The sequence below is a fragment of the Zeugodacus cucurbitae genome, chromosome 2 (assembly GCF_028554725.1).
Source record: "Zeugodacus cucurbitae isolate PBARC_wt_2022May chromosome 2, idZeuCucr1.2, whole genome shotgun sequence".
Classification (NCBI taxonomy): domain Eukaryota; kingdom Metazoa; phylum Arthropoda; class Insecta; order Diptera; family Tephritidae; genus Zeugodacus; species Zeugodacus cucurbitae.
In genome coordinates this window covers 21,351,324-21,364,593 of record NC_071667.1, presented here as the reverse complement: position 1 = coordinate 21,364,593, position 13,270 = coordinate 21,351,324, and the positions used below count along the sequence as shown (strand labels likewise).

The window sequence follows — 13,270 nt, the reverse complement described above, 5'->3', positions numbered from 1 at the left end:
TTTGTAAAAAGATCGTCATCTATATCTTCAAGGCAGGAGTTTGGTTGAGTTTAAATTTGATTATCGTGAAATACAGGAATTCAGTTTATTTTTATAATCGACGATCGACCAATTCTTCACCTTCATATGATTAAAAACAAAGCACTGTCACTGTCATCATTCTAAAATTCCTCCAATTGCTAAATTCTCCTCTCAACTTCTTCAAGGTGTTTCGCCTAATGCTCGCATTTACCGGCATCTTTGCTGTTATCTTGATTTTGTCAAACACACGAAGGTAGACACTTTAGCCTGTCAACAGGAAGTACACATCCGCTTTGCCATCGTGCTCAATAACGGCAACGTAGATATTCAGTACTACCAAAAGCACAAGCAGCACTCGAAGTGTATAGAAACAAAAACTTGAAGGAAGTTGTAGTTACGCTTCAATTATACTTCTATGCATCAATCGCGCTCTGACTAGGCAAACATAGTCATCATTTAGCCAGAAGGATGCGTTGCGTTAGTATGAAATGAACATCTTTATGAGGCGTTGCAGTTAAGTCAATGGGATTTCCACGTAATACCATATTTTAAATGCTTCAGTTTCCGTTCGTTTTATGGCGTGGATCGTAAATTATTGCAGCGACAGCATGTGTTTAGGTATATGTGCTTGTTGCAGAAGTCCGTTAGGCAGAAGTTGTGGAATATGAATGGAGGTGAAAAGTAAATGGAAAAATGAAATAATCAAATTAAATATGAGTTCACTTTGAAAAGTAAGCGAGTTGTAAAAATATGCTGCATTTCATTACAATTATGAGTAATATTAATATCTTCAGAGACTTCTTGAGAATATACTAAATCATGCTCATGTACTTCATAATTCTTTATATCCATTATTCTGAGTATTAAGCAGCTCTGCGCTCTTCAAAGAAAATAAATTCAATGCTAAGCATTTAGTTATTACTTTATTTATCATAAGCGTTTTTAATCTTTATCAGCTCCATTAATCGCTAAACGCTACCAGGTCGCGTAAGTGTCATGGCGCTTTTGTTGCAACTTTATGGAAGAGCAGCTTAATTATGTGTCGTTTATTGGATAAAGGACTATTATGAAAGATGCATAGAATGCTAAGAAGAAGAAGCAGAAACTGTTATTGAATCATGTCATTCTTTGCTTCTTTCATATTTTGACATTCTTGTATATTGTTGGAAGGCATTGAAAGGAATTAAAATTAACTTAAGAATTTGCGAATAAATATCTTCTTTTATTTTTTAGAAAATTATTTTCAATTATTTACTCATGAATGCAATACAACGGACTGCATAGATTGGGACAAGCCAAATTTTTTCTTAAGGTATTTTCTCTCAAAGTCTAGAAAGTCGGTTTTCAGAAAGTAAAGAGTTAAGTAGGAGGCTGTCACTCGGTTGTTTATGGTTTCGTTAGCAGAAAAATATAAAATTATCCAAAAAGTATTATTTAAGAAGAGGATGCCTAGAGCTGTTAATATTATACATCGAGTTTGTGTTATGAAAAGTTTTTCGCAAACCTAAATCAATGGACCAGAGCAGGTTTAACACTTTTAGACCCCGTATTATTACGATAAAAAATATGGCAACATTTATCAAAAACTAGCTGGCCCGGCGGCAAACTTTTCTCCGCCTTAGAGGCAATAAACGAGCTGATTTTGAATGACATTTATTCATTTCAATTTTTTATTTGGATGGCCTTGTGATTTGTTAATATTCATAGCGAATGCAAGACGAATCGGAAATTGAAATCATTTAAACTGAGACGCCATATCGGTTGGGGTCATCGGGATAATCGGAATGAGAATTTCCTCAGATTCGAACTTTTCTTTCAATATAATCGATCACATTGTTCAACAATTTCCTACCACCAAACTTGTTCCGTTGCATGATTTGGGTTGGTTTAGCTTTCGAAGCATTATTACTACGTTGCCAACCTTTAGTCGTAAATTTTTCGGTGGTAAGCAAGGCACATCCAAGGAGTTTAAAAATTCAATTGGATAGTTGGTAGCTTCATCTTCGTTTATTACACAGTCAATAGATTTGAATGAATGATCTGTACCACTGACCTCATTCTAAATTATGTAGTTCAAGTCATCTACATTTTTATTTTTGGCTGCCAAAATTGATCGCTCACTCAACCATTTATAATTATGCCAAACGGTGTTGATGAGCTCGTTTAGAAATGCAACTCTTATGTTTGTTGTTAGCTTAAGTTTCTTCATATATTGCCATAAATTAGATGCTTTCAGGCAAATTTATTTTACTTCTGTCTCACTCTCCTGGAAAAATAGTTTGGTCCAATACCCAGAAAAAAGTAAAATTTGACGAAACTAAATTATTATGGAATGAAATTTTATAATAAATCATCAGACATCTACAAACAGATTGGTGTGGCAGAAGTAGGCCTAAACATTATGCTTTCGCTTCAATTAAAGGGCAAGGAAAGAATGTTCTGCCAATGAATAAATAATGTTGTATATATAATTGGCATAGGAACTGGTTTAAGCGATTATAGCTGAATCCACCAGAGTGCGCCACTCATTCCTAATATTTGCTTTTTGGCGCCAACTGGAAACAAGGAGTGAAGGCAGGTCGCTTTCCACTTGGTCCTTCCAACGCAGTAGAGGTCGTCCTCTACCGCGGCTTCCTCCAGCGGGTACTGCATCGAACACTTTCAGAGCTGGAGTGTTTTCATTTATTCCTACAACATGACTTAACAAGCGTAGCCGCTATGAAAGTGAAATTTGGTACAAAGGATTGCACTATGAGCGGGATATTTGGACGTGTTTTTTTGGGAAGTAAGCGTGACCACTCGCTAAGTTTTTTGTACATATCTCGTAAACTAATAAAGCTAGAACAACGTCCACGGTCGGTTTTTTAAGGTAATGCAGCCGAAAAATGGAGGAAATCGGATTATAACCATCACCTCCCATACAAAGATTATGTTGAAAACTGCTGAAAATGCTTTAATTCAATAAGGAAAACCATCAGAAACCTTAAATTTCATTATTTCATTATAAAGATGGCAAAGAAGAACTGCACTCAAAATGGTATACAAATTTTTCAATGATCGTGGTTCCGCTTACTTATGGGTCAAAAATCATATATCGAAACTACTTGACCAATTTCAAGGAAATTTTGTTCATAATATCTTCCTGGCTTCCCAATGATATGTTGAAAAAAAGGTCAAATCGGATCACAACCACGCCTACTTCCCATATACAAGTAGATCTGAATCGTGTACTTTACAATATATATAGGTAGCACTAGCGTAGATAATCGAAAAGAACTTTGCAAACATACTACATTTAAAGAATGGCATCGCCCTTCTAAAAATCGTCGAAATCGATCCATAAGTTTTCAAGACCCTATATATCGAATATGAGGACCTAGGTGCTTCTAACAAATTTTTTACCGAAAATATTGGTAAGTCTCTCAGATATTTTGAGGAAATTCAGAGGAAATATTTTTCTTCTAATAATATGTCTCCGTGCCAAAAATGACTGAAATCGGTCCTAACTTCACCTATCTCCCATATACTTAATATTAGGGTTATCAAACTTTCAATTTCAATTTCAGTTAATACCATATATATGCCGAATATGTGAGTTTTAGTTGTTATATTAATAAATTTAAATAAATAAATTGCGTGAGTATAAAATGTTCGGTATCTATAAGGTACCGGTAAGCTACCTCCATATCAAATTTATGCCAAATCGGTTCAGCCATTCTTATTTTATAAGTAGTGTAACTAACACGACTTTCTTTTTTATATATAGATAATTAAATATTCTTCAGTCGTGTCTCTGAATATTAAACTACGCGGATCTATGTGAGATTCTGGTACTAAGTAAATATATCAATTTTCAAGATAAAAAATAATTTCTCTATATATATTCCTAATTTAAATATTTTGCCATGAATTTTTAAGCTTGAAAACTTCAAAAGCTCACTGCCACTACCTTCTCACTTTAAGAGAAGGAAATCTTGACTTTGACAACATTCGAAAAAGTCACTGTTAGATCATTCGGGGAGATATATGTATACTAAACTTTGTTTATTAGCATGAAAGAAGTAAAGCGTTGAGATATATGAACTGACCCAGAAAAGTTGTTCTCCGAATGTTATAGTATTTTTGTCTCTGAAAGCAACTAAGACAAGACTAGGCTAACATGGTTTGGAAGGTAAGAGTCAAAGTTAGAACTTGAGGTGCTGAGCAGATAAGGTACTATTAGTCTTAGGGTTCAATAAAGCCAATGATTAAGAGTCTGACATGATTTTCTAAAATAGCTAGGGAATATCAGTGTGACTCTCCAAACAGTGTTAAAATATCTAAATAATCATACTCCAATAGCTTGCTGATTTCAAAACTTAATTAGTATCTCAAGACTTAAGACATTTCCCTTTCTACTAGTTATTTGCACACCTGTTGATTTCCACATTTCAAAGTCGCTTTCGTTTGCTCAAATTAAAACCAAGCCTACAGAAAATAGCAATATTGCGAAAAGGCGTAGAGAAGAGGCACACATATGTGCATATTTCATCTATAGGTAAAGGCACAGGGAAAAGCGCTGTCTTACTCGCATATCATTTCAATTACTTTTGTGCACATTTTCAATTTTATTACGAACATGACGTATCCTTGGCAATGACTGTAAAGCCATTTCATCTTAGCATCCTTTCGTGCTGTCTTCGTCGCCTTTAACGGCGGCAGTTCAGTTTCTGTACTTGGACCGACTGACGGTGTAGTCACAGATGAAGCGGAAATGTTGGTTTAAGGCGGTAGCTATTGGTGTTAGTAATTCCGTTGCTTAAATGTTTCCATTTCCGGTGGTGATGCTGGTTTCGCTGGTGCTGTTGCTGCTGCTGATATTGACGGTGTTGATACTTAAAGCCGTCGAAAGACAATTTTATGACGGTTTAACGAAAGTCTCATACGCCAGCTAAATGCATTTGGGTTATAAACTATTTGGAGTTACTTTGCGGATAAATATATTGGAAAAGTAAATTTTATTAAGCTCTTTTGAAATGAAAGTTTTAAGGGTTTAGAATGTAATGGTGAGGTTTCGGAATTTTTGAAATAATTTTAAATTGTATAGAAAATATTTGTAGACTCTTCTGAGTCTAACTTATAATAATTTCAGTGGTCGACACAAAAAATGCATCAAAGATCAGACAATGATATTCTTATAGGATTTTCATCGCTGAACACGAATATTACCTCCAAAAATGCCCATCACGTCGAGATTTGGAGCAAAATGGACTCAAAGTCTCAGATCTCAAAGTGCTAGAAGTCTGTAACTAGGCTTAAATTGAAGCTTAAACTGTCAACTATAAGAATCAAATCGATAAAGTTCTGAATCAGTCAAAAATTTTCATATAGCACAACTTAAAAATCCCATAAGAATATCATTGTCTGATCTTTGATGCAGAGAAAAAGTTACTTTTTGTCGACCAGTGGTTTTTACGATGGGTTCTTGCAGACATTGATCTTTTCCAATTGATTCGTAATCCTGTGTATCCAAAGACTTCGGCCACAGATCAGAGGTCCTAAAAAAAGCAGCTTCAAAGGGTTTTGTTCTTGGTACGGTCCTCTATATTGGTATTTTAACAGAACATAAAGTAAATGAAGGATCGTATACTCAATATTCCAAAACAGATTCGCTGTTGCATATTCCAGAGAACAAGCGACATAATCTACAGTACTAGAAGTGCAAAACTTGAGGACTGAAATGATAGTAGATTAGTAGATAGAGAGTAATTGGTCAGGGTTGGTTTTCAGTAGATAAAATGAAGTCAGTTAAAAAGAATAATTATTATAGAAGATAATTTGATCGGATAAATATTATATAACATAATATAATATTTGCAGCTTGGATTGAACTTCTTTTGCAATACCGATCGTTTTGAACGAACTAGTGAGAATAAAAATCGTTCTTAAAATTTCTCTAGTCAACGACTGTTATATTAGTTCAAGTAGTTCACTCTCTTAACGAGCAGTTTGTGACGCTATTTGACGACATATATATATATAATTTTAGTCTTCATCTAGAATGTTCTAAATTTAGTTTTTATGGAAACTCCTAATTGCTTAAGAGTTTGTTCGAAGGACATTAGAACTCATTTCTAATCCATTATGTTCCTTAGATTAATCATATAGACCACATATAATTTACTATTCTTGAGATTGATTTGAGATAAGAAAGGCTAGCCTTGGAGAAGTAACATAAAATGCTAAGTCTTATTTGAAAAAATAGTTTATCTCTTATATCTCTACTATTATTATAAAGAGGAAAGATTTGTATGTATGTTTGTATTGACTAAACTCGAAAACGACTGTGCCGATTTCGCAAATCCTTTCACCATTGGAAAGCTATATTCACCAGGGGTAACATAGGCTATATTTATCGATCTTATCAACTTTCTGGAAATAGTTCCCAGGTAAGGGTATCAAAAAGACTCCGTGATGGAGAATCTTAATCTGAAAGAGAAAATCGTCTTGCACGTCGTTCTCTTCGCATCGCAATCGCGTGCCAGAGAGTCGAGTAAAGAACGCTCGCAGCTGCTTTCTGAACAAAATTTCAAAACCTGTCAAGTACGCGCTTGAGAGTCGAGTACGGAGCGTGTGCAGCGGCTTGAAGTATAAAATATTTGAAATATACAAGCTCGCACTAGACCGTCGAACTCTGGGCGTTCCCAACGCTAATCAAATAGAAAGACAACTGACATCAAAGAATATAGATTGTAATCACGATTTTGCTCATTACAAACAATTTCATGTTCGAATTTTCCATTTGTATGGGAGAGTGTGTATAAGTGTGTAAAAGCTTATAACTTTTAAAATGTTTGTTTAAGCCCGTGCAAAGCCGGAGTGGTCTGCTAGTTATTTATATATTTCCACTTTCCATCAAAACCATCACAACTCAACCTACTTACTTTTTAGAATATACTTTATTTACACAAATAGGAACTCATATATACTGGCATGTGTGTGTACTTTCTATGCTAATTTCTCGTTTATTCACTTCAACGCGCAATTAATTTTGTTGCGGTTGATGTCTGTGGTCTACTGAGGTTTGAGATCTTGGTCGAGTATATGTTGGTTGAGTATATGTACTGCAACTATTTTCTGGCCATTACCCTTGCTCTTAAAGTAACTTTTGGCATGTGTGTCAATATTTACACTAGAACAATGTACATACATACATATATACAAATAAAAAATCCCCGTTACATAAATATACTTTTTAATATGCTGTGTGTTGTTATTGTCATCGCAGCAACGAGGTCAATCTGAAAAGTTTTCTCACAAAGAGAATAAATGTTGAACTTTACTATTGTTTGCACAAGTTCATGTGACCCCTATATCATATCACTCAGTTTGTATGGAACACACAACAGTATATGTGAATATATGCATGTGTGTACTCGATCTTTGCCTTTGCGGACAACTGTGGCAGTTAAAGCATGATAAACCAACTTGGTGCTTCCTGGAACGGGAGAGGGACTGTTTGTTTGTTGCTGTTTCACATGAAATGGGTAAAAGTGAAAAAAACTGAAAGAAGTTGTGTTTAAATAGCTGAAAACCCACACTTGGTGAGCAAAGGAAGCCTTTGTCTCCTGACCTTCGGCTAACATCAATTGCCCTGTTCTCAAATGAAATTGTTAATCGACTTTAACTTTATTGTTGTTGTGTTTTTGATATTTTGTATAAAATCTTTTTATTTTGGTCCCCAAAATTGCTAACTTGTTCATCCCCAGACAAATTTAAACCTACTATATGCTCGCACTGAGGAACACAAATTTTTCCACTTTTTCAAGGAAATAAAAAAGTAAAAAAGCTTAAGCCACGTCATTGCTCTTCATTTATTTACGCATTAAAGCATGAATGCTCTTCACCATATACCATCAATGGATTTTTGGATTCTCACCTTAAGGCCCTGCGTTGTTAAAGTATTTTTTGCATTATAAGATAATGTGGTACGATATACTTATATAGTACCTGGTTTTATATTCTTAAATACTTGGCTTTCCTTCATAGTTGAAAGTATTATCTTTGGCCGCAAAAATAATTATTCGATCTTCGGAATGATATGTCGGTTAGTTTATGAATAACCCTTTAAATTTTTCCAACAATGTTGAAAAGGCGATGCATTACAGTTCGAAATTTATATCAACCATATCAAAATATACCGAAAGATCTAATATTGATTGCGGTGTGGTAACGGGGGTATACTCCACGGATCTTGACATCTCTGTATCTCTATCTGTCTACCAAACTCAGCTAGCAGAAAAATTATAACTACAGCGACATTCAAAGAGTGACGTAATTTTTGTTGTAAACTAGATAATATCTATTGCATTTCCCTGCCGTGATTATTACAAGGAAATATCGGACTTCCCACCAACATACCTACACATTTTGCTTATTGTTTTCGAAATCAATAAATGCCCAATCTAGAGCACTCCTTGTAAGCGAAAACTTTGTCAATATCAACACACAATCAAAACGTGCGCCAATGATAGTGCTTAATGTCAGTGTGTGCGGGTGTGTTTTGTATATTGTTTGTGTGTTTGTAAATATATTTGCGCACAACTGTGGCTCTATTGTTTGCCTTATTGCTTTTGTGTTACATTTCGTAACTTTCAGCTTTCATTTTCACCGCTTTTATTCTTGTCGTAATTTCCATAAGCAACATTGTTGTTATTGTTGCTCAATATTTCTTATTTTGTTTTACTTTTCTTCTTGTTATATTATATTCCTTGTTAGTGCCAAGTTTATCGTTATTGTCTGTTGTTCGTTCGTTGTCCTGTTGAATGATTTAGCAACTCAAACCATTTGCATTGTAGGTCAATGTTAGTGAAATTAGCTGATTTAGTCATTTAATATGCTTTGTTGACTTTAAGGCACCTTTCTTTTATGAGTTGATAATTGTTTAACTGCAAGTTTATTTTGTAAACTATTTTTTAATTTGGGAGAAAATTGGTTCACAACCGCGCCTACTTTTCTGATACCACTACTTTGGCTATTCGTTCACTTTACTAATTTAGCACCAGTGAACAAAACCTTGAACAAATATTGATTGATATTCAAGACCCCAGATACCGAACATATATTCTAAAGAAGGGTCAATACTTCCTGTAGCACCGATATACCTGATATACGGATTTTCAAACTTCCGGTGGACTTCGCTTCCAATTAGTCAAAATGCCTCTTGAGATGAATACCTTTCTAACTATGACATACTTCAGTCTGTAGAAGATGCTATACTACCTTGATAATAGTATGGATATCCGGTTTCTGGCTTGGAGAACGGATACTTGTGATACAACTTTTACCTTTTAATATTTATTGTAAGAATTACTCACATTCGAAAAAAACGTACCTGAATATACAATTCTCAAACGGTATTTCCTAATATTTTAAGTAGTTAAGATTAATGAATTAGATACCATCAGATTATTAAAACGATTAAACAATGTCCTTGAGAGCAACAATTGTTACCATGATTAAAGCAGATGCTTAAAGATTTAGCAAAAAATCCATATGTACTTTGGAAAAAATATCTCACGTAATTGTTAGTTAACGAAAATTTTGAATAAAACCAATATATTTGTTTCAAAAAGTGTTGTCTTTTTTATTCTTAAATAATAATAATAATTAATAAACATGCATAACTTATAGATAAAACTAAATTATTCGCTACATCATTCTAAATCTGAATCCTCTCCGAATATATCGATCATTCTCTGCCTCTTTCGTGTTGCTGGAGTTGCGGACTTCGTAAAATTCTCGCTTCTCTTTGTCAAGTCATGTTGGTGTACTGTTTGTCTGTTAGAGTCTGTACGCATCGTCCTGTTGTGAGAGGGTTTCTGATCATTTGTGGTTCTTTTTGGAGGAGTCAAAGGATCTTCTCCGAATAGCTCGAGCATCCGCTTCCTCTTTCTTGTTTCTGGAGATGCAGATACTGTTTGACTCTTCTCTCTCTCCTTTGGCAAGTCCAGTTGGGATTGAAATTTTTCTCGTAAGTCTGTAATATGCTTCTTATGCGAGTTTTCCACGTTTCTTTTGTTGTTTTCGGTCTTGTATGAATTTTTATACTCAGATACACGAGATGACAATTTTGTGTTGCCATTTGCAGCGGTGGTACTGTAGTTCCGAGACTCATTGCTGATTTTATTTACTGGGGTTTCTCCGAATAGTTCCATCATCCTCTGCTTCTTTCTTTCTGGAGTTTTTGCTGATTCGATTAGCCCATCCCTCTTCTTTTGAAAGTCCCGTTGGTACTGACCTTGTTGTCGTTGTGACTCTGCATCATTATTGGATTTATGCACGATGTTGGTGTACCTCGTAATGTCCTTTACTTGATGCATGGAATCCCTCATCATAGGATGGGTAACTGTAGCAGTTTTTGTAGCCAAATGACTAATGCGTTGCTTCTTTGGTCGTGGTGCATATTCATACTCCGAACAGTCCGTCTGTTGTGGAGGAGTATCAATATAAGTATAAGTTGGATTCTGGTTTTCAGCATTATTGGATTTATGCACGACGTTGTTGTTCCTCGTAATGTCTTTCACTTGATGCAGGGAATTCGTCCTCTTAGGATGGGTAATTGTAGCAGTTTTTGTAATCATATGACTAATGCGTTGCTTCTTTGGTCGTGGTGCATATTCATACTCCGAACAGTCCGTCTGTTGTGGAGGAGTATCAATATAAGTATAAGTTGGATTCTGGTTTTCAGCATTATTGGATTTATGCACGACGTTGTTGTTCCTCGTAATGTCTTTCACTTGATGCAGGGAATTCGTCCTCGTAGGATGGGTAATTGTAGCAGTTTTCGTGACCATATGACTTATTCGTTGCTTCTTTGGTCGAGGTGCATATTCATACTCCAAATTGTCCGTCTCTTGTGGGGGACTAGCAATAAGGTTATCAGTTGGGCTCTGGGTCACAACTGAACCTCGATCATTCGGATAGTGTGGTGGTGTTATATCTTGTGACTTGACTTGATCATTCGAATGGTGTGGCGGAGTCTTATCTTGTGGCATATTCTGCTTGACTTGATCTCGCTCATGCTCTGTATAAAAGGGCCAATTTACATTCACATAGTACCACATGTGATCACGAAGGCTGTACATACGGCAACGGAGCAGAGCAATAGCCAAGAGTATGCTAGCAACGGACTTGAGCTCATTATCTCGAATTCCTTCCTTTTTCAGTCGCGCATACAGATCTTCCTTGCTGAATGGTTTTAATGCCAACAAGTGGGTGAGTCGTTCCCGAATATTAAGACGAGATACATCAAATGTATTTTCACTTTTCCAGAGATTTCCTTTTTCATTAGCAGAAGGCCTGTTTTTGCTGTTGTTACCAAAATGGGGTTGTGTTGTTTGCCGGAAGTTACTATAACTATTGACATTCATACCGGAATAACGGTTCACAGAAAAGTTCGATGTCATGGTTTGCTTTAGGTTAGATAGCTTCAAAGTTACTTGTTCCTTTAACGAATTGTCTTTTGGAAATGAAATAAATTTTGTCGTACGCCGTCCTTTTATAGTAATCGACTTTTCTACCTGTGTCTACAGGTGAGGGGATTGTGGGCGTGTGCTTTTTTACCCCTTCAATTGTTATACCTGCTAGGTACTCGAGGAAGGTATATGGTTACATTCAGGTAAACCTTTTCTGGACTAACGGATACACCCGTACTTAACCCTTCCTTATTTGTTTTTAATATTATTTCCCACAGGTATCTCTAGTATTACTGATTTACATAAAATTATATATAATAAATTATAGTGTGGTTGGAAACTCTATGGTGTATTATGTTAAACTAACTAAATTTTTCAATTTTTTCATTTTAAACACACTCTGTACAATCTTCAACTCATGCTTAACGCTTTGACAATTTGCGTAGGGACAACCCTATAGAGTTCTCTGAGTCTCTTCCAATGAGAGTTGTATTTATATATTTGACTTGTTCAATTTCATTATAATTCTCTATTTTCATGATCACGTTATCGCTATAAATAATATATTTAAAATAAGTAGTTGGCAACTCCATCCTTAGAGAGACAAAAGCAGGAAAACTAGCTTTTTAGATAAAAATATTGTTTGAATTTTTGATTTACCAATATAGAAAAATCGTTGGTCACCTATTAACTAAGTAATTCACCTGTTCAAAAAAATCTGAAGATTGCAAATGTATTTCTCTTTCCTTTTCTGGCAACTCTCGAATTGTAAAAATAATAATACCAAAAGTGTGTACAAATTGTGAAATTCAACGACCTATATAAAACTACTCTCAACCATTTTCAATTGGAAAGCAAAAGCATATGAGACGCACAACAAATTGTTCACCAGCTGACTGCTGCCTGCACAAGTTGTTGTAATTCATCAATTTTTGATTGATTGTAGTTTGCTATGCTCGTAATTTGCCGCAGACGCGAGAGTATGTTATTATTTTGCGATGTATTTTTAATTTAGCTGACCTCTTTCGGTGAGGGATTTCAAAAGCACTAAGACAATGGTCACACGTGGCATTTGGCACGCGCATAGGTAACATATTTAGAATATTTATCAGGTAACGGCCGCCATTCGGAGAATTAATATCTATATAATATTTTTGATTTTATTTCTGATAATATAGTACATATATATCGACAAAAATTTAAAAAGCGCACTAATTGCTCACATTAATTCGCAATTGCCATCATTTATCAATGTTGCAAAACAAGCTAAATGGGGCCACACCTTCACTCGTTTTTAATGAGCGTAACGACATTCGTTGAAAGCCTGGGTGAAGGCGATTGGGCAGTAATATATAATATATAACTAAGAGAGCCTGCAATTACGTGACTGTCGCTTAACTCACTTTGTTTTACCATTTTAGGGCACGACAAGCACATAACTCATGGCCAAATGAAATCAAGCGCAAATTTTCCTTTTCACGGGATACTTTAAAGAGAAGCTCGGTTCAGTTACATACTGGAGGGGTTGTGTATACTCGAATACTAGAATAAGGTATTATCCTAGGAAGGCGAGTGGAATCATTATTCATTCAAAAGTGTTTCATAAAGCAATTCGAAGTTTTTGAAGAATCTTCTAGTTTTTACGGGATCTCTTCGAGGACAACCTGAAAGTTTACATATATTGTAGCAATAATCTTTATCAAGGAGTAAGTCTGTTCGTTATGAACTATTAACTGAGTATAAACCCACTAACGGCCATCAAAAAGGCCGATGAAAAAATATTGTCTCATTGA

The 13,270-nt window shown here is 35.3% G+C and overlaps 2 protein-coding genes across 2 annotated transcripts in view; one reads left to right on the top strand and one right to left on the bottom strand.

The window, feature by feature from the left end:
• The window catches only part of LOC105217179 (uncharacterized), a 263,745-nt gene that overhangs the window by 26,461 nt on the left and 224,014 nt on the right, over nucleotides 1-13,270 (top strand). The window lies entirely within an intron of this gene.
• On the bottom strand, nucleotides 4,804-11,468 carry LOC128919917 (RNA polymerase II elongation factor ELL2-like). Its single transcript, XM_054225592.1, has 2 exons — nucleotides 10,301-11,468; nucleotides 4,804-4,895 (listed from the first exon to the last, which is right to left on the bottom strand). The coding sequence occupies exons 1-2, from the start codon at nucleotides 11,466-11,468 to the stop codon at nucleotides 4,804-4,806; spliced, it is 1,260 nt and encodes a 419-aa protein (XP_054081567.1).